The 27,812-nt window shown below is 40.0% G+C and overlaps 2 protein-coding genes across 2 annotated transcripts; one reads left to right on the top strand and one right to left on the bottom strand.

Moving 5' to 3' along the window:
• The first annotated feature begins 422 nt into the window (after window positions 1–422).
• Window positions 423–15,717, top strand: LOC132867363 (coiled-coil domain-containing protein 127-like). The gene is made up of 3 exons (XM_060900234.1): window positions 423–515; window positions 5,647–5,773; window positions 12,183–15,717. Exons 2-3 carry the CDS (start codon window positions 5,656–5,658, stop codon window positions 12,872–12,874), a joined length of 810 nt encoding a protein of 269 aa, XP_060756217.1. The 5' UTR covers window positions 423–515; window positions 5,647–5,655; the 3' UTR covers window positions 12,875–15,717.
• Window positions 15,718–23,012: 7,295 nt separating this feature from the next.
• Window positions 23,013–26,855, bottom strand: zmp:0000000930 (telethonin). The gene is made up of 2 exons (XM_060900603.1): window positions 26,719–26,855; window positions 23,013–23,397 (listed from the first exon to the last, which is right to left on the bottom strand). The coding sequence occupies exons 1-2, from the start codon at window positions 26,853–26,855 to the stop codon at window positions 23,013–23,015; spliced, it is 522 nt and encodes a 173-aa protein (XP_060756586.1).
• Between the last annotated feature and the right edge of the window lie 957 nt (window positions 26,856–27,812).

Raw genomic sequence — 27,812 nt, 5'->3', positions numbered from 1 at the left:
GTTAAGGCATGAGATAGTTGATTTTTGTCTTGCAGGAATAAAATGTCATCTGCCAGTTGTCTCTGTCAAAAAAAGTTATCCCCTTAAACTCTACATCATGAACTATGCACTTCTCTGACCAGCAAAAATAATAAGAAGGAAATTCTGCAGGTGAACTTCTATATTTATAAACACAACTGAGGCTCATCATCGGACTGTACCAATGCGCTCCGTAACACGGGGGAGTCCAAGGACAAAGTATTACCACTGCATTATCAAGAGAAATTAATTTGAGCAAGTTTAAACGAATAATAGAGTAAAATAAATTGAATTACACATGTAGAATGTTAATAAAAAAGTTGTTTAATATTAATCAAAAATACAATATTTGAAATATCACATTCCCCCCCCATGACAAGATAAACAAGTTTGTTTGACGTTGGTTGCGTAACTAACGTTCACAGCGTATCTTTGCCCGGCGCCGAGAGCACCTTAGAGAAGAAACAGTTTGTGAGTGTTTAGTGCTTTTTCTCAAGGTAAGTAAAATAGGTGTTGGTTGAAAAAAAAAAAAGCTTAATTTATTACCAAGTTATAAATTATTGAAGTAAAATGTTTTGTATTTAAATCAAATGTGCAGACAGTCACTGTTGACCTGAAGAGAAAATTAGCATTAGCTTAGCATTGTATAGAAATGACTTGGTGTAACCTGGAGTCTAGTTTTGTAAACTGTCTGAGTAAATCCTGTATTTCCAATGCCATATGCGGTCGGTTTGAGCAAAAATGCACCCAAAGTATAATATTTACACTACCGTTCAAAAGTTTGGGGTCACCCAGACAATTTTGTGCTTTCCATGAAAAGTCACACTTTTGTTTACCACCATAAGTTGTAAAATGAACAGAAAATCTAGTCAAGACATTTTTCTGGCCATTTTGAGCATTTAATCGACCCCACAAATGTGATGCTCCAGAAACTCAATCTGCTCAAAGGAAGGTCAGTTTTATAGCTTCTCTAAAGAGCTCAACTGTTTTCAGCTGTGCTAACATGATTGTGGGCAATTCCATGTAAATGTCAACCTCACCATGCAAAAATAAAGCAACATGTAATACATCAAAACCACTCCCAGAGATCTCACCTAGGCCTGTATTTTACAGATGTGAATAAGTTGAACCAATTTGTCACAAGAATTGTTCCCTTCGCCTTCACTACTTTAGCTAATGACACGAATAACTTTGATCATGTACAATTCTATATTATTGCCACAAGCCACAGAAATGTATGCTAAAATCCACAAAACAGCAAAACAATAGCCATCCTAAATATTATTTAAGAACTTTGATAGTTTTAGCTGATATTTAGAGAGTTTTTCAAAGGGTTATCGTGGTTAAATTGCTGATTTTCTAAACATATGCCATGTCTATTTCAGACGCGTCACATCCATAACAGAATTTCGTCACATCCATAACGCTGGCTTTTCCTTTCGAAACTCTGCATAAAATACAAAATATTTTAAACAAAGATTTTTTTATATTCACCTTGGACCCCTTTATCAAATGGATATCTCCATTTCGACATTAGGTTTACAATTTCACAGAGTTTGATAAAAATGTACAGTCACCCAAGAAAAGTGATACTTTTTCTGTCACATCCATAACGCATCTTTTATTGGCATTTTCTGGCATGCCCTAGATGTACTATGGGAATTGTTCTTGTTCTATCACTTCTCCAGTATGGTACAGCCTTAAAATATGCAACACCTGTTTAAATACTGGGAGACAATAAAACATGCACTGGGTCATTTGTTGCCATTTTGAGTTCAAGTGTCACGTCCATAACGCTGGAATTGCTCACGTACAAGGGTTTTCTAATCATCCATTAGCCTTCTGAGGCAATGAGCAAACACATTGTACCATTAGAACACTGGAGTGAGAGTTGCTGGAAATGGGCCTCTATACACCTATGGAGATATTGCACCAAAAACCAGACATTTGCAGCTAGAATAGTCATTTACCACATTAGCAATGTATAGAGTGCATTTCTGATTAGTTTAAAGTGATCTTCATTGAAAAGAACAGTGCTTTTCTTTCAAAAATAAGGACATTTCAAAGTGACCCCAAACTTTTGAACGGTAGTGTAGGAACCACAGTGTTGCATACATGTCAACCTTTGGTTCCCCATGCCCTTTAACCTGTACTTTTCCCTTACATGCACCCATGAGCCCTTATACACGAGAAAAAATTCCAATATATAATCCAAAGCACTGATTGTTTTATTCCATACTATACACTCCTATTGTAATCGACATATTTATCACACTGCATCAAGTTAAAGGGATCAAATGAGCATGTGCTGAATAAAAAGAAATTTTAGATCCCAGAGAAAACAACTGAATTAAAAAGGACTATGTGTATGTACAGTCAAGTAAACAATTATCTACTAAAGAGAATGACTGAACTATAAACTTAATTATTTAAGATACATTGCATCAGTAATACCAGAATTATTGATGTAAATTTTTTGGGGGGGGGCTTTTTTCACCTTTATTGGATAGGACAGTGTAGAGACAGGACAGGAAATGAGTGGGAAAGAGAGACGGGGAGGGATCGGGAAATGACCTCGGGTCGGAATCGAACCCGGGTCCCCGGATTTATGGTATGGCGCCTCAGCCACCTGAGCCATGATGCCCCTATTGATGTAAATTTTGCAAATAAAATGTATTAATCTTCAATAGTTCATAAAAATTCCACAAAGTTCTATTTGACAAGTGTTGACATCACCTAGAATATTACATTCCACCAGAGAAAATTACTTGAAATATAACAGCAGTGCTAAGTAGGTATGTTAATTAAAATAGTAGGTTACATGTAATAAATTATATATAATCATGTCAAACAGTAAATGAAAGTTAGTCAAAGTTCCATTTGAGAAAAAAGTCTTGACACCGCAAGCAGTGTTCGATCCAACTAAAGATGACTGAACCACATCAAGTATATTATGTAAACAAGGATAAGTGAAAATATTAATAAATGAAGTTAAACTGAAAATCTTCCCAGTAATTTATAACAAGAATTTAAATCTTATTCCTTTTCGGAGTGTTGTACTCTTTGTTGTACAAAGATGTTGCAGATTTGGCACTAGCTATAACATCACTGCTTGGGTAGCAGTTGTAGCTGGGTCTGTCTCAGAAACTGGGTACTGTGGGGATACCCTACTAAATATACTCAGTCAATAAACTATACAGTTTTGAATGGTGATGTTGGTTTTAATTTGAAATAAAATTATAAAAGAAATAATACAGATAAAACTAAATCTTTGATGTGAATACTCTGTTCAGAATTTGGCAAAAATTCTGCAAATTTGTGGAAAAATGGCGGCTTGATCTGGGACATGATAAATGGTCGACTACATCGCATTCCCTTAAAAAGGTTGTAGTCCACTGAAAAGTCTACAGTTATCACTAATTGTATTTTAAGTTGTAACTTTATACACCTAAGGATTGGTGCGCTCACAGAATAATCATAACCGTAATAAAACATCATGCAAAATATTTGATCACCGTCATAACTCCATTTTCCGCGTACCCAAAACCAATACGATCGTGTGTTTTGATCTAAACGGAAAGCCTCAGGGTCGAGGTCACTACCTCACCGAAAGTAGTAACTTAAAATCACTACGCCATATAAACATTTAGTTATAAATCTGCGATTTTGTTTTTTAAAATGAAAGCTGAAAGTTAGGTATAGAATATGTTTCTTACAGAATATGTTACGATGGTAGCTGGTCTTGTATGAATTTCTGAGCTATAAAATGAGTTGTGGTCTATTTTTTACCGTAGCGTGTTATTTGTGTGCGGGGAAGGACACACATTAACAATTTGCATGTGTAGAATGGAATTTTCCACTCCAACAGTTAGAAATTGATCGCGCTTCCATTTGCGGTCTTTCTGTTACGCGAGTGATCTGTTCGGACGTTATCACTGAAAAGGTGAGTTTTGACAGTTTTATTTTGTTTTAGTCTTGCAGTATAAGGCAATAGAATGTTTCTTTTTCATCTTACTTTCATATTTCGTAGAGTTTGCGTATTTTGGCCAATATTTTGCAACCATGGTCAATTTAGATCGAACTTTTGATAGAATCTATGGCCAGTCATTTTGCCCCGCCCCCGTCTTGCGCTCCGTCCGGTGCGGTAGTGATGTCCCGTTGCTCGCGCGCCGCAGCAGAGACCCGCGCGACCTTCAGCCGGTACGGTCGCTGTTCTTTTACCACCACCGTTATTCTCATCTTTCCGGTGTGTTCTTGATTTTTCCATTGTGTCCTATTGTCCTATTTCGCCATATCAAATACCCAAAACATATCATATTATTCATATTTAAGTGAATAATCAATTCAGTCATCATAACTTGGCATTTTTAACCCAAGCAATCAAAAAGAGGAAATTTATTCAATATTTTCACTCATCTGTGAAGGAGGGGCTTTAATTCTTCATGATGGAGTTATTTTATATGGAAATCAATTTTACAAAAGCATTTGAATTGTAATTAAAAAAAATGTTCCACAGTGGAGGCCAGATAAAGCAAGATACTATCTTTATTCTTATTAAACATGACAAAAGAAACATTGAGTGTTAGGCAAATGCAAAAAAAATAGTAAAATTAGAAAATTTATTTTTTGACCATAATGTCCCAAATGAGAGACCGGTTTCTGAGACGGACCCAGCTCCTCATCACAGTTCATTTTAATTCGCAGATATGCAGTTAATGTGTCTGCAGCCATATTTTTTCTGTACTCAGTATGAATTTTCCTAACCAATGAAAAAGCCCTCTCACTATCTGCATTGCTATGTGGGAGGCACAGCAATGCAGTAAAAAGTTGTTTCAGCATTGGAAACCTGGCAACACCCAGAGCAGGTTTTACATCGAACACCTTTCCCCAATATACATCTATTATTTTCCTGGTCAATAAAAGAAAATCAGAGCACGGCAAACATGTAAATGGTGTTAAATTGCTTCCATCCCCTACTACACATTTTAGAGACAGGTTACCAACGGTCGTTACCACCATTACTCTTCATTCAATACTTTTCCAGTTTACTGACGACTGATGGTAGTAACGAGTGTTGGTCATCTGTGTCTACATATAATGTCTATCAGCAATTAAAATGTTTAGGGAAGCGAAACCAGAAATCGCCGGTTAACTACGGTTGCCGTTGTGGTTTTACAGTTGCAACTATAAAACCACATAAATCGAAAATAGTTCTGTTTCATTGGGCATATGGGCATATGTGTTTAAAAAATAAATGGTGGATGCTAAGAAAATTTTCTCTGAGTAACGGAAAAAATCTCCGATACAAAACGTAATTTTCCCGTATGAAAATCAGTGTATGCATATTAGCCAAAAAACTTCATTTTCCCATACAAAATACGGGGAAACCGTATAACTTGACATGTATGGTGTTGTGCTTCAGTGCATAATGCTAAAACATTCAGACCTGATATGCTGTTTTGCCCCAGCAGGTGTAATTTATCAACCAGTGAATCAAAGTGAAACATTATGAACCCTGATGGGGACAACTGAGCAAACTGTGTGCATGATCTGAAATGCATTTTTTTAAAAATGTATTAAGAATCTTCAGAGTACCAGTGTCACAGTTTGACTGACTTTTAATTGCAGATTATCTCCATGAACAACCTGAATGATCCTCCTGGATGGAATATAAGGCCAGTGCCACGTGAGGGTTCTGATGGAGGGAAATGGAACTACGCTCTGTTAGTCCCCATGCTTGGCCTTGCGGCTTTTCGTGAGTATCTTAGTAAAAGAATCCTTCTATGATCATGCAAAAGTTTGTTACTGGCATTGCAGTGGCATGGCCCATGCTTGTACAAACCTCATTTCCAGAAAAGTTTCTAAAATGCAATAAAAACAAAAATTTGTGATTTATTAATTCACGTGAACCTTTATTTAACTGACAAAAGATTTGCAATAGTTTTACTGACTGACTTAATTGTATTTTGTAAATATAAACAAAGTTAGAATTTGATGCCTGCAACACACTTTAAAAAAAAAAAAACTTGGAACACAGGCATTATTACTATTGTGTTACATCACTTTTTAATCGTATGGGATCTAATTGTTGTAGTTTTGCAATTGGAATTTTTGTCCATTCTTGCTTGATACAAGACTTCAGCTGCTCAACAGTCCATGGCTGCCGTTGTCTGATTCTCCTCATCATGATGCGCCATACATTAGGAGACAGATCTGGACTGGCAGCAGGCCAGTCAAGCGCACGCACTCTGTGTCTACGAAGCCACGCTATTGTAGCCTATGCAGAATGAGGTCTAGGATTGTCCTGCTCAAATAAGCATGGACTTCCCAGGAAGAGAGGTTGCCTTGATGGCAACATATGTCTCTCTAAAATCCCAATATACGCCTCGGCATAAATGGTACCTTCGCACACATGCAACTTACTCATGCCACAGGCATTGATCCCCCCTCCAAAAAAAATCATCACAGATGCTGGCTTTTGCACCTTTCTCTGATAACAAACTGGATGGTCTTGTTCACCTTTGGCGGCTGAGAACTCGACGTCTGGTTTTCCCAAAAACAAACTGAAATGTGGGCTCATCTGACCACAGCACATGCTTTCACTGTCTTTCGGTCCATCTGATATGAGTTCAGACCCAGAGAAATCTGGGTCATTTCTGCATAGAATTGATGACTGGCTTCCTCTTTGCGTAATACAGTTTCAGGTTAAATTTCTGGATGTAGCGGCAGACTCTGTTCACTGACAACAGTTTTCTGAAGTACTCCCAAGCCCATGTGGCTATATTTGTCATGTTAGCATGTAGGGATCGACCGATATGTTTTTTTCAGGGCCGATACCGATACCGATTATTATGGAATTGGGATGCCGATAACCGATAAATGTAAACATTATAATTCACATGAAATTAAACATAGCACACACTGACACAGACCTTCATATCCATGAAATGTATGTTTAATTGTAAAATTGAACATGAAATTTTGTGCAGGGAGATGCCAGCAGCATTTGTACAATAAAGTCAAACATTAGTTAGAATAAAATGAGAAATAAAATAATAATAAAATATTCACCAATAAAAAAATAAATCACTCCCTACTATATTACAGGTCACCATTTTCAGTGGAAAATAAATGAAAATACACTCTGGATTCTTTTACACTAAGAACTAAGTAAGACTTACCAACTTCAAGTAGTTTTTAAATAACAAATCAAGTGTAGGGAGCTGCCTGCACCATTTTTTAAAAAGTAAAATCAAACATAAAGTAGGCTATCCCTCCCTATTATGTAACAACTTAACAAGTAACCGTCTACATTCTAATGCTTTTAATGCCCAAGCCTAATATTCCCGATTTAGGAGGATTATATTGTAGTGAAGGAAGCACAGTTGCTCTGCATGTTAAAAGCTCTGGTTAAAAGGAGCGGCTGCTCCTTTAAGAGTATATCGCTTTCCGGATCAGAAGCGCTAGCGAGGAGAATCACTTGCGCAAGAATTATAAGGAGTACATTACAGCGCAATGTGAAGTAGCATACGAACATTTAAGTCAAGAGTTTAATTGATGTGTTTCGTTCATTAGCGTTTATCCAAGCAAGTGTGCATCCACGACACAATTAATTACTGAGCCCACAACAAGCGTCCTGACAAACTCCCTACAGTATTACACAGCCTGCTAGCACCATATCACACCTGGCTTGTTTAAATGTTCAAATAGCGCTTTATAAAGTTACCTAACATATACAAGTGCAATGCGCTTTTTGAGCACGAGTCACGTCATGAAGTTTACTCATCACCATAACAAATAGCCAGTAGGCTTGCGCTAGCCTACAGAACACAAACACTACGTTTTATTTCATCTTCCCTTGACCACCTCTCTGTATGGCTGTCATTCTGCTGTTCGAGTAGAACTGCTGACACATTCACAACGTTTCCAGACGGGGATTTAAAAATGACTGCAGCCTACGTTATGCTGGGGACTGCTTACTATGGACAACATTACATGTAGTTTCAGCGAGACTAGTTGGTTGTAGGCTAATTCAAGTGCTTCCTTCCGTAAGCTAAGTTTGCCTGGCTACACAGATGCAAATGGACAATTTTAACGAGTAGTAGATGAAGAATGTAAACATATAATGATGTTGTGCTTTTGCAACTTGTGTGTTTGTGACTTACTGCGGCAAAAGCAGCGTGTCCTTACCTTGAAGTGGGATCTGCTTCTGCCCGAGTGCCCATACGGCCGCCTTGAAACAGTTCACAGCGGTTAGCTGCGTGTGTTGATTGGCTATATCTCTTGTGCCAAACAAATCAGATGTTGCGGTGGGCGGGACCGTGTTCTTGAACTCAGAGAGGCGAGTGCAGGAAAGGACGTGCAGTGACAGTCACGTTAGGAACAAAATGGCTGCAAAAAGGCATGTTATCGGCATATCAGTGGAAATTATGGCCGATACCGATAACCCTAAAAATGCAGAATATTGGCCCGATATATCGGCCAGGCCGATTATCGGTCGACCCCTATTAGCATGATGGTTTCTCAGGCAGTACCATGTGAGGGCTCGAAGGTCACGCACATTCAACAGTAGTTTCTGACCTTGCCCTTTATGCACTGAGCTGTCTCCGAATTCCCTGATTCTTTGTAGATTTTGAAAGACCTAAATTCTCTGCAATCTTATGTTGAGAAATGTTCTTTTTGGATTTGACGAACAATTTTCTCATGAATTTTGGCACTAAGGAGTGAGCCATGACCCATCCTTGCTTGCAAATACTGAGCCTTTAGTGCATGCTCCTTTTACACCCAGTCATGATACCCTCAGCTGTTACCAGTTAACCTGCTTATTGTGGAATCTTCCAGAATAGCGTTACTTGAATATTCTATAAACTTTTCAGTCTTATTTTGCCTCTGTCCCAACTTTTTTTTTTTTTGAGTGTGCTACAGGCATCAAATTCTAACTTTGTTCATATTTACAAAATACAATTATGTTCATCAGTAAAACTATTGAAAATCTTTTCTTTGTACTTTTGTCAGTTAAATAAAGGTCCACGTGAATTAACAAATCGCAGATTTTTGTTTTTATTGCATTTTGGAATATATCTCATCTTTTCTGGAAATGGGGTTTGTATAAAATCTACTGAAGACATATAAGATTTCAAAAAAGTTTCTTTTGTCATTCGATAAGTTTCTGTACTTGAACAGGTCATGCCATTTTATAATCAGCCAAACTGGAAATGCATTTTCACCTTCTTCTTTCACGTTCCCGAAGACTAATTTGGGCAGACCAACCCCAAACCACACCCTTTCATAACTCGGATGAGTCAGCCATCATATGGAGAGGATTTTGTGCCGGAGAGAAAAGAGTGACACACAATACACAGACGGTATTGCTTTTCACGTTTGACATGAGAACTTGTCAAACTGAAAAGCACAGTCTTCTTTGTGTGACATCACTTTGTCTTTGGTGAAAGACAGTTAGCAGGGAATGTTTTTTTTAAGAATTAAATACTGACTTTATTACATTATTATAATACATTTACTTCGAATGCAAGTCAGCATTTAATTAACTTTCATCACAGTGTTGTAGTAGTGCCACACTGAAATGCAACCATTTATCCAATCATAGCCATAAGCTTTAGTCAGCAGCATGTTTGTTATCAAAGAAGGGGAGAAGGGCTTTTCATCTTTATATCTCTAAAACTATTGTTTTATTCAGTATTTTTGATGGGGAGAAACATATCAACCACTTGTGAAGCAAAAGAAGTAATCCACTTGTTTTAAATATACGTTATGTCCTTATTTCTCTTTGCTCTTGTCATATACAGTTAGGTCCATATATATTTGGACACTGACACAAATTTTGTTTTTTTACCTGTTTACTCAAACATATTCAAGTTATATTTATATAATGGACATGGACATAAAGTCCAGACTTTCAGCTCTCATTTGAGGGTATCCACATTAAAATTGGATGAAGGGTTTAGGAGTTTCAGCTCCTTAACATGTGCCACCCCGTTTTTAAAGGGACCAAAAGTAATTGGACAATTGACTCAAAGGCTATTTCATGGGCAGGTGTGGGCAATTCCTTTGTTATGTCATTCTCAATTAAGCAGATAAAAGGCCTGGAGTTGATTTGAGGTGTGGTGCTTGCATTTGGAAGATTTTGCTGTGAAGAAAACATGCGGTCAAAGGAGCTCTCCATGCAGGTGAAACAAGCCATCCTTAAGCTGCGAAAACAGAAAAAAAACATCTGAGAAATTGCTACAATATTAGGAGTGGCAAAATCTACAGTTTGGTACATCCTGAGAAAGAAAGAAAGAAAGCACTGGTGAACTCATCAATGCAAAAAGACCTGGATGCCCACAGAAGACAACAGTGGTGGATGATCGCAGAATAATTTCCATGGTGAAGAGAAACCCCTTCACAACAGCCAACCAAGTGAACAACACTCTCCAGGAGGTAGGTGTATCAATATCCAAATCTACCATAAAGAGAAGACTGCATGAAAGTAAATACAGAGGGTTCACTGCACGGTGCAAGCCACTCATAAGCCTCAAGAATAAAAAGGCTAGATTGGACTTTGCTAAAAAACATCTAAAAAAGTCAGCACAGTTCTGGAAGAACATTCTTTGGACAGATGAAACTAAGATCAACCTCTACCAGAATGATGGCAAGAAAAAAGTGTGGCGAAGGCGTGGTACAGCTCATGATCCAAAGCATACCACATCATCTGTAAAACATGGCGGAGGCAGTGTGATGGCTGCCAGTGGCACTGGGTCACTCGTGTTTATTGATGATGTGACACAGGACAGAAGCAGCCGGATGAATTCTGAGGTATTCAGAGACATACTGTGTGCTCAAATCCAGCCAAACTGATTGGTCGGCGTTTCATAATACAGATGGACAATGACCCAAAACATAAAGCCAAAGCAACCCAGGAGTTTATTAAAGCAAAGAAGTGGAATATTCTTGAATGGCCAAGTCAGTCACCTGATCTCAACCCAATTGAGCATGCGTTTCACTTGTTAAAGACTAAACTTCAGACAGAAAGGCCCACAAACAAACAGCAACTGAAAACCGCTGCAGTAAAGGCCTGGCAGAGCATTAAAAAGGAGGAAACACAGCATCTGGTGATGTCCATGAGTTCAAGACTTCAGGCAGTCATTGCCAACAAAGGGTTTTCAACCAAGTATTAGAAATGAACATTTTATTTTCAATTATTTCATTTGTCCAATTACTTTTGAGCCCCTGAAATGAAGGGATTGTGTTTAAAAAATGCTTTAGTTCCTCACATTTTTATGCAATCATTTTGTTCAACCCACTGAATTAAAGCTGAAAGTCTGAACTTCAACTGCATCTGAATTGTTTTGTTCAAAATTCATTGTGGTAATGTACAGAACCAAAATTAGAAAAATGTTGTCTCTGTCCAAATATTTATGGACCTAACTGTATACATGTTATTTACCAGCGGGGAGGTCCGTATGGTGAAATACCGTGACTGAGGTCGTGAAAGTACTGAGCGAGGCCCTCTAGGCCGATGTCAGTATTCAATGCTGAGGTCACGGTATTTCACCATACGGATCGACCTTAAGCTGGTAAATAATTATTTTTTTTTTACCAAATTCTCACAGAAAACGAGAGCGCCCAAAAGGGAAAACCGAGCCGAGCCACCATTTTGAATCCTCATTCACGGCTGTAATGCAAATTGCTTCCTCCTCGGTATACAAGTGCACTTCCATGGCAGGAAAAAAACTACATTTTGCCGCCTATGTAGTCCCCTATTTATACAAATAGGAGTCATTCAGGATTCAGCCATGTTTTTGCTCGGCGTTAGCAAGTTACAGGTTTTTAGCTTTCTCCTGAAATGTTTTCTTTAATTTTGTCTTCCTCAGGGTTGTAAAACTCGCTTTCACTGTGAACACTGTCGTTATCACTATCCATGACGTAAAATTAATGCTATTCTCCTGAGAAATGCGAAAATAAATGTTGACAAAAATTGCTACTAAGTTTGTTGTTGTGAACGAGCGAGTTGCCAGAGGTCCGTAACTGGGGTCCGTACCGTAGGATACGGACCCGCTCGCCAGCCAATCAGAGCTCAGGATGTGGACCGCGAAAAAAATAAAATATTTTAACTTAATCCTTGTTATAAAAAGTTGCATATATTAACTTCTTCATCCTGTCAGGTTGGATCTGGACACGTGAGTCGCAGAGGCAGATCCAAGAAGTTAAAAACCAGTTTGAGGGGCAAGTGGCTGCCATCACCAAAGACCTGGAGCTCAAGTATAAAGATACGCTGACGGAGAACCGACGCACAACTGCCCTCCTGGAGCTAGAGCTAGAGAAAGCGCGTCAGCGGGTGGAGGGCTACAAGAAGGCCATGGCCTCTCACAGCCAACATCTCATGGAGGAGCGTAAGCAGCTGCAGAAGGAACGTGAAGAGCTAGAGGACGAGAAGAAGCGTGCCCTGCAGACTGGAACAGCTGGACTGGCGCTTCATGCAGCTCTGCAACAGGAGCAGGAATGGCAGCAGGGAGCCCACGTTTTGCTACAGGACCTGGAGCACCAGTTGGTGGAGAGGCAGAGTGCCTTCTGCAGCCCGCTGCTGCCCAAGGAACACAGGATGGAGATCGAGAAAAATCTGCTGGTCAGAGTGGCCAGGGACCCAGCGGGGGTGGAATTGGGCCTGGAGAATGACATCAAGGACATTTTTAAAAATGATAGGCACTGCGCACAGATGTTGAATATGGACAAGAGGAAAAATGGGCAGCTGATGTGGCTGTATCTTAAATACTGGAGGCTGCAGGTTACACTGCAGAAACACAAGAGAGCAGAGGGCAGGTTGAAAGGGTCACTGTCTGATGTCAAGTCATCTTAGAAGGACATTTAGAAAATTATAATGCTTGTTTTGAACCCCCAGATCTGCCGATAGTGTGGGGAAGTTCTCATGGTTTGCACTCCTGCATATAGATGTATGTAGACTGACAAAGTAAAAGAAACAATGGTGGCACCATGTTGCTGGTATCCACTTGTCCCCTTATAGTGAAGCATCTCTTCAAATCAATCCAAAGTTCTGCTAACTCATCACCTTTATCCTGTGATGAAACCTTTATCCACGACGACCCCATCTCCATCTACAGAGCACGAGGACTCGCTGAAAGGTTGATAAAAAGCAAAATGATATAAATCATATGCTATGGCCATTTCAAGCCACTCAGACACCTTAGGGAGCTCTTGGACTGGCACATACCTCTGTCACACTGCGCTCTATTCCACCATCACCACACCATCATCAAAACACTATCTGAGGGAAAACCTTTTGGAAGAACAGTCATCATCATTCTGGTACATTTCCAGAGACTTGTAGAATCTATAATATGGTGCATCGAGGGTGTTTTGGTGACTTATCATGACCCAACACCTTACTGAGGCCCACTTTACACGGGGACGGTCTGAAACAAAAACGCAAAAGTCCGTTTTCGTTCTCACTTTTTTCCGCGTCTACACGACCGTTTTCAAGGAGGAAATCTGCGTCTATACGGTGACGCATAAATGTGTGGAATTCAATTGGATGTTGTAATAGAGTGTGCCGAGCGGATGGAGTAGTCAGTCAGAATGATGAGCAAAACAAGGAAAATTCTTGTACAAAAATAGTTTTCTTTTTATTAAGCCGGCAGTTAACACAAACAGGACAAACAAACAAACAAAAAAAACCACTGATGACAAAACCAAACAAAAAAAAATTCTGGGACAAAATGCCCACGCAAGCTAGCCTACTCTGGCATTACTCACACAGAGCTCAAGTCATGCGTCCTCTCCCTGCCGAGGCCGTCTCCCGAATGAACAGTGCAGTGCATATTTAAAAGACTACGTCACAGTCTTAACACAATTAAAATCAATCAACACATCTAGACAGATTTTAACAGTTCTAAACATTTTCACTGCATGCATTACACTCCTACAACAATGTGCAGACCTTAAATATTACAACAAACGCTTACGTCAGATTTTTAGACCATTTCTCTCCGCTCTAATGAGCTGCTTTCCCGCGCATCGCGGAAGAAACCTTGAAAAGCGCTTTCAGACCTGCATTCTGGTTTGGTCCCGCACCCGGAAGACTACGGCCCTGTCCACACGGCAACGGATTCAGGTGACTCCGATACAATTGCTTATCGTTTAGGCCTGGCGTCCACACGGCACCGGCGTTTTGGGTGCCCAAAATGCAATCTTTTTGAGAACGGGTTCCAGAGTGGAAAGATCTGGCAACGTTGCCGTTGTGAAGTCGTCTGGATGAGTAGAACGGATTTGTTTACGATGACGTCACAACCACATGACTGTGAGTGCTTCACGCTGGGTAGAAGTGTAACGAATATCACCAGGAAAAAGCCTTACAGAGCACTAGTGAGAGTGAAACACGAGCTTGGATATTATTATTATTATTATTATTATTATTATGTTCAGTGTTTAGTTCACAGTAGTAATGCAAGAAGCAGAATAGTGACAGTAATAGTGAAGCAAAAACATGCAATTGTACAAACACTGCAGCTCTACAGCAAAATATTCATTTATGAAATGGTCTGATTCTTAACACCAGTAGTGCCAATGATCTTCTCATTGCGATGCGATGCGAGTTGTCAACAAATCCTATAACTTGGTTCATGAAACGCACTTACAAAATATTTTCACTGTGAATATTTATTGTGTAATGGTGCAAAGTGAGAGAGAGAGAGAGAGAGAGAGAGAGACTCTGCCCTTAGGGCAGAGTCAATCCCGCCAGCAAAAATAGGGAAAAAAAGGAGCGATCTCACCTCTTCAGATGTTGGTTTAAGTCCGACAATACATTCCTCAAAAAGGGCGTAGAGGAGCAAATTAATCCATCAACGTGTAGCATTCAATTTATTCCGGACCATTAAAGACGCCGCCTTCCGCGTAGAATCATACGTCATCCTCGCCGCCATATTGGATAGGTCAAAGCGGAGAATAAAGATTCATGCGCTGCCTTTAACTGTACCAACAGGTTTACCATCCAAACGAGCTCACATGGGATTACCTTTCACAGGTGAGAAACAACAAATTAATCTATCAACGTGTAGTATTCAATTTATTCCGGACCATTAAAGACGCCGCCTTCCGCGTAGAATCATACGTCATCCTCACCGCCATATTGGATAGGTCAAAGCGGAGAATAAAGATTAGCTGCGTTTAACTGTACCAACAGGTTTGCCGTCCGAACGAGATCACATGGGATTACCTTTCACAGGTGAGACTGGAAAAATACTTTTCATTGTATTTGGTCATTATAATGTAATTTTACGAACAGATTTTTCTGACTTTGTGGCTAATATGAAGTCTCGCGCATAATAGTTTATGTGCATGCGTCCTTACTACTTCTATTGTTCTGGTGTCTCCGAAGGGACCGTCTTACAGCGCCCCTAGAGGTGTGGCATGTGTATTGCATTGTTTTCAGCAAGCGTTGCGTTGCCATATGGACCTGATATTTTACTGATCATTGCCCATTTGGACGCGATATATTTTTAAATAACATCTCGTTGCCGTTGTCGTGTGGATGTAGCCTACAACAGGTAAATGGCTACAAACATTTCTGGCTGATGTTAGATAAACTCTAGCAGAAATGGATTCAGATGTTAAACGTGCGCACTTAATGAATCTTTACACGCTATTGTTTATAGTGAAAACTAATAAATGCTTGCGCTGTTTAAACCTGTGTCGCGTCTTTTACTATGAACACATTTCAGGTTTACATATCTAAAAGTTGTAACAAATGTACCCATAACAAAACATACTTGTAAAGCCCCCATTACCAAACCCACAACAGACATACAACACAGATTGTATTTGGAATGTCTTTGCAACTGTGGTTTAGTCCATTGCACTTGACCATTGAAACATGACCAGCGGGAGGAACCGCTGTTTAGTGACAGACGCATTGTGCTCTGTCACAGATGTGCATGCCAGGCGGCTAGGTGGTGCTGTGAAAGACCTCCGCTATGTCTGCACGCATGCGCAACGGCTTCCGTCTTGTCTGATCTGCACATCTGCGCCGCAAAAACTTTGACTACTCTGGCTATGGTAAGTAAGAAAGTAAGTAAAAAAGTAAGAGCATACTATACCCGCGTCTGTTCATTAACGGTATAGATGTTCGAAGGACTCCTGGACGTTTATTAAAGCTGCCAGAGCAGCTTGAAGGTCCGTTGGATCGATGTAATCAGACATGCTCTTACTTTTTTACTTACTTTCTTACTTCCCGGGCTGGCATGTACAGTATATGACACATGTATGACGTAAACGCGTACCCGACGTGAGCAGATCCGAGCAGAGTTTGGCGTATTGGGTAGTTTAGACGGATATGCAACGGGGGCTGTTTTTAATTTATCCACTCTGGAAGGCGTTTTCAATTTTTTCCGTTTTTCAGCCTCGGAAACGCCGTCCCCGTATAGACGAAAGGCACTTCCGATAAAATATTTAGTCGTTTTTACCCGACAGCGTCCTCGTGTAAACGGGCCCTGAGTCTCCTTTAATTCGTCACCCATCTGTATGTTTCTTTAACTTTGCCTAGTCAAGCATATTAATGATGTTTTGGGGGATGGGACTACTAAACCTACTGACAATCATTCGAAAATAATAAAATAATGCTGCTTCTCTGAGTGCATAGTGCCTTTTCTGTTATTCAGCATGAAATTATAGTTGTTTTACGTGTTTGTTTGTTTGTTTGTTTATTCCTACTGATGTAAAATCATCCCTATAATGATAATCTTTAAAAATATATAAATAAATAAAAACCTTCATTCCAAATAAGTGGTCTGGGGTGGTTTGTTTGTTTGTTTGAGTAAATTTTTTAACTTTGATTTTATTCTCTCTTTCTCTGACAGTTTATACACACTTGCTTTCTCAAACACGACACACTTCATACTGCAGCATTACATAGAAGTTATATTTATGTATGGGATTACCCTATTATGACAGTTAAATGGTATTGTTTTCTATAATAAAATACAACGTAATATCACAAACATAAATAATAAGACTCAAAAATCCTTTTGGTTGAAGAGAGATTTAAAATATTTTATTTTATTACCAAATAACACTGGGGGGGCGGCACGGTGGTGTAGTGGTTAGCGCTGTCGCCTCACAGCAAGAAGGTCCGGGTTCAAGCCCTGTGGCCGGCGAGGGCCTTTCTGTGTGGAGTTTGCATGTTCTCCCCGTGTCCGCGTGGGTTTCCTCCGGGTGCTCCGGTTTCCCCCACAGTCCAAAGACATGCAGGTTAGGTTAACTGGTGACTCTAAATTGACCGTAGGTGTGAATGTGAGTGTGAATGGTTGTCTGTGTCTATGTGTCAGCCCTGTGATGACCTGGCGACTTGTCCAGGGTGTACCCCGCCTTTCGCCCGTAGTCAGCTGGGATAGGCTCCAGCTTGCCTGCGACAACAGGATAAAGCGGCTAGAGATAATGAGATAAGATGAGATAACGCTAGGGTTTCTCATAGTATTTATACAATGAACACTCCAATGTGCAGTAATTGCAGGTGTTGTCCTCTAGATGGCAGTGTATGATTTCAAAACCTGAATCCCAACTGAAGCGATAACTGGGGTGCTGTACAACAGTGGTTCCAAATTAAACAATCCCAAAGAAGAATATGTGGGAATATTTGGAGCTGAAATGTTTATTCAGTGTGATTAGGCTGAACCCTGTTCTTTCATCCTGCCAACGTTATGGCTTTCTGAAATCCACAACCGTATCAGAAAGACAATTCCAGATGTCTCACAGGAGTCATGATCAACCATTGTTGCCTACATCTGTTAAACCATGACATTCATATATTAGTTCTAGAAAATCCTAAATCAGTGGAACATTATTCCTGGTACCTAAAGTTGTGCTCATATCCATCATTTCTAGACAGACATGCTGAATGATGGTCTTGGTGTCTAGTCTTAAAGAAAGACAACCAGTCCTAACACGAACTACAATTTGCTGCATTGTAATGTATCTGTATACACTGCCATGGCCAAAAAGGTCACTAATTGGATTTAAATAAGCAAATACTTAAGAGCCTTTGATTGGATAATTACTGCTGTGTTTCTGCTGGCAACAATTCTTTTAACCCGAACTGATGGAAGTGAGTAGCTTCTCATTTCTGAAACAACCATGTCTGAAGATGCATCCTGTGGTTGTGTAAACGATGTTACAGTGTTGCAGAAGGGTCAAACTACTGACTTGCATCAAGCACATAAAATAACTAAGGAGATTGCTGAAATTGGTGGCACGGTGGTGTAGTGGTTAGCGCTGTCGCCTCACAGCAAGACGGTCCGGGTTCGAGCCCCGTGGCTGGCCTTTCTGTGTGGAGTTTGCATGTTCTCCCCGTGTCCGCGTGGGTTTCCTCTGGGTTTTCCGGTTTCCCCCAAAGACATGCAGGTTAGGTTAACTGGTGGCTCTAAATTGAGCGTAGGTGTGAATGTGAGTGTGAATGGTTGTCTGTGTCTATGTGTCAACCCTGTGATGACCTGGCGACTTGTCCAGGGTGTACCCCGCCTTTCGCCCATAGTCAGCTGGGATAGGCTCCAGCTTGCCTGCGATCCTGTAGAACAGGATAAAGCGGCTAGAGATAATGAGATTGCTGAAATTACTGGAATTGGGTTAAGAACTTTTAACCATCAGCTTTGCAGAAGAAATGTGAAATAGCTTGACTGACTGTGATCAGAGATCACTTAAACGTTTGGTGAAGTCCATCCGTCCATCCGTTATCTGTAGCCACTTATCCTGTATAGGGTCACAGGCAAGCTGGATCCTATCCCTGTACAAGTCGCCAGGTCATCGCAGGGCTGACACATAGAGACAAACAACCATTCACACTCTCATTCACACCTACGGTCAATTTAGAGCCACCAATTAGCCTAACCTGCATGTCTTTGGACTGTGGGGGAAACCGGAGCACCCGGAGGAAATCCATGCAGACACGGGGAGAACATGCAAACTCCACACAGAAAGGCCCTCGCCGGCCACGGGGCTCAAACCCAGAACCTTCTTGCTGTGAGGCGACAGCGCTAACCACTACACCACCGTGCCGCCCCGCTTGGTGAAGTCGGATTGGAAAACAAATTGACCACAGAACTCATGGCTCTGTTTAATAGTGAAAGTAAAAAACATTTCCACATGCACAATGCAACAATAACTTTCAAGAAAGGGACTAAACAGCTGTGTGGCCCAAAGAAAGCCAGTTGTTAGTGAGGCTAATCATTAGAAAAGGTGCTGCACCATCATGTATAGTGGCTACTGTCCAAGCCTCTGGAGGCAGTGTTATGATCTGGGGTTGCTTCAGTTGGTCAGGTTGAGGCTCAGCAACATAATGTGGCAATAAAATGAAGTCAGCTGAAAACTTGAATGTACTAAATGATCAGGTTATCCCATCAATAGATTTTTTTTTCTTCCCTGATGGCACGGGCATAAAATTAGAGCTCAAATAGTGAAAGAGTGGTTCAGGAAGCATGAGGAATCACTTTCACACATGAGCTGGCCACCACAGAGTCCTGACCTTAACCCCGTTGAAAGTCTTTGGGATGAGCTGGAGAAGACTTTTAAAGTAGTTTGACTCTTCCATCACCAATACAAGAGCTTAGCAAAAAATTAATACAACTTGGTGGAAGGGCATAGCATGGACCAAGGAAGAACCCATTACATTTTGGAGCAGATCCACGAATTGGGTGGATCCACAAATTTCGTTTCAGTTGTGCTAAGGTTATGAGATACGTCATTTGGCCTTGGCGGAAGTTTGCACTCAGCCATACCATACATCTTAAAATCCAGTAAGTAGATGGTCATGTTTGTTGTTATTTGTCAAATATAATAATTAAAAAAAGAGTACTAAAAAATCCAGTAGATGGCAGTAAAGTTCAGGAGTGACAAAACATAACCAATGTAGAAATATGATAACTTCATATCACAGTCCACGTTCACAGGTACCAGTAATCCTGTAGGATGCACATGTAGGCACATCATTCGAGTAGTTTTGGAAATATATCCAGACATATAAAGTGGTTGCAGTTGCAGATTTTCATATCATAGAAGAGCCGATTGGTGAAGGTCTGCGCTCTCTGAGTGCCCTTCTAGTTATCTTAAAGTGCCATTCCACCATTGGATGTATTCTTTGGCATAAAATACAATATATTTTGACAACATATATAAATGGTATCACTAGATAGAGAAATCTTTTAGCTTCAAAATGATATATCAAACATAATTTTTTGACAACAACAAGTATATTAATTTTGCGACCAAAGTCACCTACCCTTTTAATTTCCGCGCGTGATGTCATCGGCAGGTTCCCCTTCTTGTGTACCACGTGACGTGTGACGTGGCACATATTATCAGCAATGGCGGATAGAACGCGATAAAAATAATACCAATAAATCTAGCTAATACCAATAAATCTAGCTAACTGAAAGATTAACTCAAAATTTTCCGCAATTTTTTTGGCCCCCATATACGAGGAGAAATGACTCTCTCACTTTGGGGGTTTCCTGGTCTAAAAATAGACCGACACGTGGTACACAAGAAGGGGAACCTGCCGATGACATCATGTTTCACTACCGCGCGGAAATTAAAAGGGTAGGTGACTTTGGTCGCAAAATTAATATACTTGTCGTTGTCAAAAAATTATGTTTGATATATCATTTTGAAGGCGGCATGGTGGTGTAGTGGTTAGCGCTGTCGCCTCACAGCAAGAAGGTCCTGGGTTCAAGCCCCGGGGCCGGCGAGGGCCTTTCTGTGCGGAGTTTGCATGTTCTCCCCGTGTCCGCGTGGGTTTCCTCCGGGTGCTCCGGTTTCCCCCACAGTCCAAAGACATGCAGGTTAGGTTAACTGGTGACTCTAAATTGACCGTAGGTGTGAATGGTTGTCTGTGTCTATGTGTCAGCCCTGTGATGACCTGGCGACTTGTCCAGGGTGTACCCCGCCTTTCGCCCGTAGTCAGCTGGGATAGGCTCCAGCTTGCCTGCGGCCCTGTAGAAGGATGAAGCGGCTAGAGGAGATGAGATGAGATATCATTTTGAAGCTAAAAGATTTCTCTGTCTAGTCATGTTGTCATAAAATATATTGTATTTTATGCCAAAGAATACATCCAATGGTGGAATGGCACTTTAAGTAAATGTTTGTACAATTTTATATAATTAGCTTATGTATTATTTATATAACCATAATGAAGTCCCTTATAAAACTTTCCCACAAGACCTGAAACAGCAGTTTTAATGCAGAAGTTAAAAGATGATTATGTAAGGAATAAAAAACCTTGGGGGTTGGGGTTGTTGTTATAGTAAAATAATAAACGATGGGGTGGTGTGATGCGGACTGATGCAATATTACAGCTCGCCCTGAAGAGTTTTATTCTTGTTATACTGCAGTGATTTGTGAAAGATGACACTTTTTAATTGACTAATGAACAGCACATCATACTTATACATTATGATGTTTATAGGTACAGTTATTGTTATGGAACACCCACAAAGCAAGTTCCTGTTGTCACTTACGTTATAGCAGTTATAATCTAACCACTCTTTATTTCTCTCTTGCTCAAAATCATCTGTCTTGTCAGAAAACTTAGTGACTTACAAAGCCCTGGCACTGGAGACTCCTTCCTTTTTTGTCCTTACAGAAACGTTCACTATATCAATGATTATAATACATAGGGCCAAATTACTCAGTTCTGATTGGTCAATCAAGGAGGGCTTTTTTCCTTAACACGGGGCCATATTTCTGAAATGCTATTGGCTAGTTCGTTGCTTGGTTACGGTTACAAAAATTAGCAAATTTTGTCAACAAAATGGCTGACTCTGCTGACTCAGCAATACCACGTTTCGCTATATTTGACGAAGAAATGATAAACCAATTGAAAGCTGCAAGTGAAAATGAAAATACCAAAAAAGTACGAATTTTTGGCTTTCCGTGTTTAAGAAATGGGTCGCAGAAAAACAAATAAACGACTCTCTAGTGGCATATGAATGCTGCGAGTTAGACATGGTGCTATCGTAGTTTTATGCAGAAGTGAGGAAAGAAAATGGGGGAAAATCACTTTCAAAATCCTCGTGTCGTGTCGCCGTGTCATGATGAAAGACGCTTTAGAAACTGATTCAAACGTGCAAGATAGTCTTACGCTCTGATTGGTTCAGAAAACGTGAATGACAAATGTTGTGAACTTCAATGGCTTCCGAAGTATGAATTTGGTCCTATATATTATAAACAAGTAATCGTATGATTCCTTGTAAAATTAAGGATCAATTTCACGAGTGATTTCAAAGTTTTGAAATTGCAATTTTCAAAACTTCGAAATCACTCGTGAAATTAATCCTTAATTTTACTCGGCCTCATACGATTACCTATACTTATATGTTCTTTTTTGTTCAATAACCACCTTTTAAAATTTTTATTTATTACAGTTTGATTATTATGGGGGCGGCACGGTGGTATAGTGGTTAGCGCTGTCGCCTCACAGCAAGAAGGTCCGGGTTCGACCCCCGTGGCCGACGAGGGCCTTTCTGTGCGGAGTTTGCATGTTCTCCCCGTGTCCGCGTGGGTTTCCTCCGGGTGCTCCGGTTTCCCCCACAGTCCAAAGACATGCAGGTTAGGTTAACTGGTGACTCTAAATTGACCGTAGGTGTGAATGTGAGTGTGAATGGTTGTCTGTGTCTATGTGTCAGCCCTGTGATGACCTGGCGACTTGTCCAGGGTGTACCCCGCCTTTCGCCCGTAGTCAGCTGGGATAGGCTCCAGCTTGCCTGCGACCCTGTAGAACAGGATAAAGCGGCTAGAGATAATGAGATGAGCAGCTAATTTAATTAATTAAGTTTTAGCTTAATTAGTTAAGCTAAGTTAATTTTTCTATAACTAATTAGCCTTCTGACTAATCAGATTTGAGAATTCAGCAGTGCTGTTGCATAATAAGTAACAATACTGAAAGTTTTAACACTCAGTGTAGTGCACTATCAGCAGCTGTTATTTCATGTTATTTTTCATGTCCGCTGGAAGCGATGCGCCAAGTCCCTCGCTGGTGACACAAGTGTCCGTACTCTAAACTCTGTGCTCTCTGGTTGTATCACATCTTCCACATCAGACCACAGGACTTTCTTCTGACTCCAGCTCTTCTCAGAGTCTCTGTCTGAGTGCAAACAGGAAGGTGATGGCTCTCTGCGTGTCTCTGGTGGAGTGCTAAGGTTCCTGGGCACGAAGATCTGTAGCGGAAGAATGGGTTTATACGGTAGCCGATACTCACGCAGTTTTGTTCCATCTTCACCAGTGCAAAAGGTCTGATTGAGGTATCGGCGCACTACAAAATGACGCACACGCTTTCGTTCATAAGACTCCTTTCGTGCCAAGTCTCTCTCAGTGAGTGTATCCCTGTAGGACAAGATAATACATGTATTAGAAATTAAACATTCATATAATAACAATAATCATAATGTAATAATCCCAAAACATCCCATATGTATCTGTTCATAATAATAATGGATTTGTGTTTGGTTACATCCTTAATATACATCTACTGGCCAGTTAAATAGGAACAGTTGTACCCCGTCATTCAGGCAATTATCCAGTCAGCCAGTCATGTGGCAGCAGCACAGTGTATAAAATCATTTGAATACACAAACTTCAGATAATGTTCTCATCAAGCTTAAGAATGGGGGTAAATTTTGATCTTGGTGACATTGTGGCTTGGCTATTGGTGCCAGATGGGCTAGTTTAAGAATTTCAGAAAATCTTCTGAAATTTTCATGCACAGGGTGGCACGATGGTGTAGTGGTTAGCACCGTCGCCTCACAGCAAGAAGGTTCTGGGTTCGAGCCCAGTGGCCGACAGGGGCCTTTCTGTGTGGAGTTTGCGTGTTCTCCCCGTGTCTGCATGGGTTTCCTCCGGGTGCTCGGGTTTCCCCCAAAGACATGCAAGTTAGGCTAATTGGTGGCTCTAAATTGACCGTTGGTGTGAATGGTTGTCAGTGTCTATGTGTCGGCCCTGCGATGATCTGGCGACTTGTCCAGGGTGTACCCCGCCTGTCGTCCATAGTCAGCTGGGATAGGCTCCAGCTTGCCTGCGACCCTGCACAGGATAAGCGGTTATGGATAATGGATGGATGTATATACAGTACATATACAGTACCCCGCACATATTTGGACACACGTGCTCATTCTTAGTAATCCTCATCATTTCACCCCACTGTAATAATCTCAAATTCTTGTGCTTAGGTACGACATAATATTATCAAATTCCTATACATACTGTATATTTATATACATAATATAATCCCCAAATCACAGTTTATTCATATAATAAGCCCAAAAGTCCAATTAATTTTGCACATATTCATGACATATCCCCAGTCTAACATTATTTTAAAGCATTTGACTAGGTTCTGATGTTCTTATATGTGAGTATGAATACTAAAAGGAAATTCTATGATTATTAAATATATATATATATATATATATATATATATATATATATATATATATATATATATATAATCACTGTGCAAAAGTATTAGGCACATACAAAGAAATGCTGTAGAGGAAAGATGGCTTCAAATATAATTAAATTATTATTAATGAAATTTATAATAATTTAATTAAATATTATTATTAATGGGGCAGCACGGTGGTGTAAGTGGTTAGCACAGTCGCCTCACAGCAAGAAGGTTCTGGGTTCGAACCCGGCGGGGGCCTTTCTGTGTGGCGTTTGCATGTTCTCCCCGTGTCTGCGTGGGTTTCCTCCGGGTGCTCCGGTTTCCCCCATAGTCCAAAGACATGCGGTTAGGTTAATATGGGACGGCCTTGGGCTGAGGTGCCCTTGAGCGAGGCACCTAACTCCCAACTGCTCCCCGGGCGCTGTTAGCATGGCTGCCCACTGCTCCGGGTATGTGTGTGTGTTCACTGCTTCAGATGGGTTAAATGCAGAGAGGAATTTCACAAGTGTGTGATGAATAAAGTTGTGCTTTCTTTCTTTTCTTCCTTTAAAGCTAGACATCCTTTTGATTTCATAAAATCAGTGAAATTTAGTTCCCTCTGAAATTTGGTCATTGTGATATATGTTTTGTTTATTACTCGTTCCTTTCAGCTCTCCTGGTACGAGAAAGTGAATTGGCTAACAGCAAGTGACCCACATCAACAACAGTAAATAGGCTACTTTAGTAATATGTCATGGATGGACCAAAAATATAGAATCTACTTAAAATGTTTATGCTGAGTATATTATATTGAAATATATATTTTTCTGGATATGAATTAAACACAGCTACAATTTGGAAAACATTTTTAAACAAAAACACAGCCGAGAACATTTCACACTACAGACCTGGATTAAAAGTGAAGGGTTATCAAAATTGTCAATAAAACATTTCTCAGTCAAAATAAGTAAAATATAGGGAAAATGTCATTGAATGAAATGTGTGGTACCCAGCTCTATGTTTGGCTCCCCAAGGTCAGTGCTTGTGCCTATTCCAGAACACTCTGCTGTTACTGCTGAGGTTCCTGACAAAGAGCTGCTTTCAGTAATGATCAATTTTTAACCAACATGCCACAATTTTAAAATATAAAATGTTAAAATATACCCCCCCCCCCCAACATCATGTATATTGGACCATAGGCTAATGGGCCAAAAGAACCTGTTATTTCACAGTTTGTGACCCTGCCAAACAATCAGCCAGATCAGAGGCAAGAGTATGGGCAAAATTGATGTGTTTTTTCTTTTTTCTTTTAAAATCTGGAAATATCGTAACCGACCAGCCTCCCCTGTTTGAAAGACTACCAGCCGCCACTGGATGAGAACTCTAAAAAGCAGGAAACAGTCATAAATGAAACAAAGTCAATATTTGCTTTGATGACCCTTCACTTAAAAAAAAGTCTTAAGGACAGTGTGCAATTTTATAAAGAGATGAGTTGTAATTTTTATTGAGCGTCTTGCAGATCCAGCCCCAGTTCTTCTGGAGATTTTGATTGTCGCACTTGTTTCTTATTTTTGCAAACTCCAACAGCCTTCACTATGTCTGAAAAGTGTCTCTTACATATGAACATACCGCTTTCTTTACTGACGTACAAACATTTTTCTGTAGCATTTAATTTGTGCAGGAAAACGAATGTATAGAAATCTAAAATGTTTTAATGACTCAATAATGTAGACGTCATAAAATAAAATATGTAACAAAGTTTGTGCTAAAAAATATAGGGTGCCTAAGACTTTGCGCAGGACTGTTTTATTTTCTCTATATTATCTCCTTGCAATATATGATCATATAGAAATATTATCTTGAACAGTGTATGCTTTATGTTGTTCCATTGACTCTATCTATAAAGTCAATTTGCAGTAATAATATGAAACAATAGCAATAGAGATGAAATATTGTCTGTAACAGACAACATGTATTTTAAGTTCTAGGTCACAAAGCATGATTGATGTACTGTAATATTGACATTTTGCCACTAAATTGGAAGGGATTGGACTTGTTTGAGAACAGGTTATAATCTATAACATTTAATTATGCTGTATAGTGTCGAAGAAAACATTGATGAACGCCCTCAGATTAGTGACAAATCTGGTGGTAAATCTCTTCAAGATTAAATCTAGTCATCTTGGATTAGATTGTACGACCAGATGAACAAAATCCTTCCTTCAATTCTGAACATTTTATTTATTTAAGTGATTTAAGGTATATAAAATAGAGAAACATACTTGTACTCTGGTCTTGTCTCCATCACCAGGTCTAACCAGGTGGCTTCGTATGATTCCCTTTTACTCTCGTCAGCTTCTTTCACATCGCTGTAAGAGTTGACCAGGTAAGACCTGGGAGTTCGGCTCAGGCAGTGCATCCTGTCCGGAACGACATCAGATTGCAGCGATGATTGTGAGTGATAACTAGTGATCGATGGTAACTTCACTGCCTTGTGGTCCTTAAATAACCTCCTGCTGCTATTTTTGTACTTGGACATCATGATAAGTGTGTACTGATTGGTTTACCCGAAGGGGCAGGAAGACTAATCCCAAGTCCTTTTCATTTACATGCAGAGGGCAACTCCATCAACATGGCCATGTGGCACATCTCAGCTTTCTCAACTTCAGCTCATAATGACTTCATATGATTATTGCTGATGGTGAAGCGAAGCAATGTGCTGTGATCTGATCGTAAATGGTTGCATTCAATGATATCACTGATTACGTAAGATATCTTCACATTATATTGTACATTATTAGTAGCATGTGTATTTGCACACATGATTCGAAACATGATTGAAAGTTCATAGTATAAAGGAAGTCAAGTTCCCCTCATAGGTGTGTTTTTATATTTTTATATTTGAAGGTCATGCATTTCACTGAGGTTTATATATATCAGGGCTTTGAACCAGAATTTTTTTTCTATTGGTTCGTTCCGAACAGAAACGGAATTTTAACGTTTCCGGTTTTGGGTTCCACCATTAAATAGACGTTCCCGAACCGGTTAGAACAAAAAAATTTCGTTCCCGGAACGGTTAATTACGTTCCCTGTCAGCTGTTTAACAAATGGCTATAAAATTCTGTCTCTGTCTCATCCAGCTTAAGCCAAATGTAGGCTAATTCTATTACAACCTTCATTAAATAAGACAAGAAATAATTCAAAACAATTATTATTTCAAATGTTGGTGATTTGGATTCTCAGTATGTCTTCCCATCTACACAAACAGAAAAAGTGCCCAAAATGAAAGATAATTCGTTTAGTGTGTTACCAAAGGCTAGTCAGGCCCTATGCATTGATAGGCTAACAGAGGTTAACGTCATTTAATGTTCGCGAG

The sequence above is a fragment of the Neoarius graeffei genome, chromosome 19 (genome assembly GCF_027579695.1).
Source record: "Neoarius graeffei isolate fNeoGra1 chromosome 19, fNeoGra1.pri, whole genome shotgun sequence".
In the NCBI taxonomy this organism is placed as follows: domain Eukaryota; kingdom Metazoa; phylum Chordata; class Actinopteri; order Siluriformes; family Ariidae; genus Neoarius; species Neoarius graeffei.
Note: the sequence above shows the minus strand (reverse complement) of the source record. Positions and strands in the feature narration are given on the sequence as shown.

What these genes read in the sequence shown, in the direction of transcription:
- LOC132867363 (XM_060900234.1), top strand. Translation starts at nt 5,656, where the DNA reads ATGAACAACCTGAATGATCCTCCTGGATGGAATATAAGGCCAGTGCCA. An exon ending in GCTTGGCCTTGCGGCTTTTC is followed by an intron (nt 5,774 to 12,182) that starts GTGAGTATCTTA and finishes TCATCCTGTCAG; the next exon opens with GTTGGATCTGGACACGTGAG.
- zmp:0000000930 (XM_060900603.1), bottom strand. Translation starts at nt 26,855, where the DNA reads ATGCACTGCCTGAGCCGAACTCCCAGGTCTTACCTGGTCAACTCTTAC. An exon ending in GAGACAAGACCAGAGTACAA is followed by an intron (nt 23,398 to 26,718) that starts GTATGTTTCTCT and finishes CTTGTCCTACAG; the next exon opens with GGATACACTCACTGAGAGAG.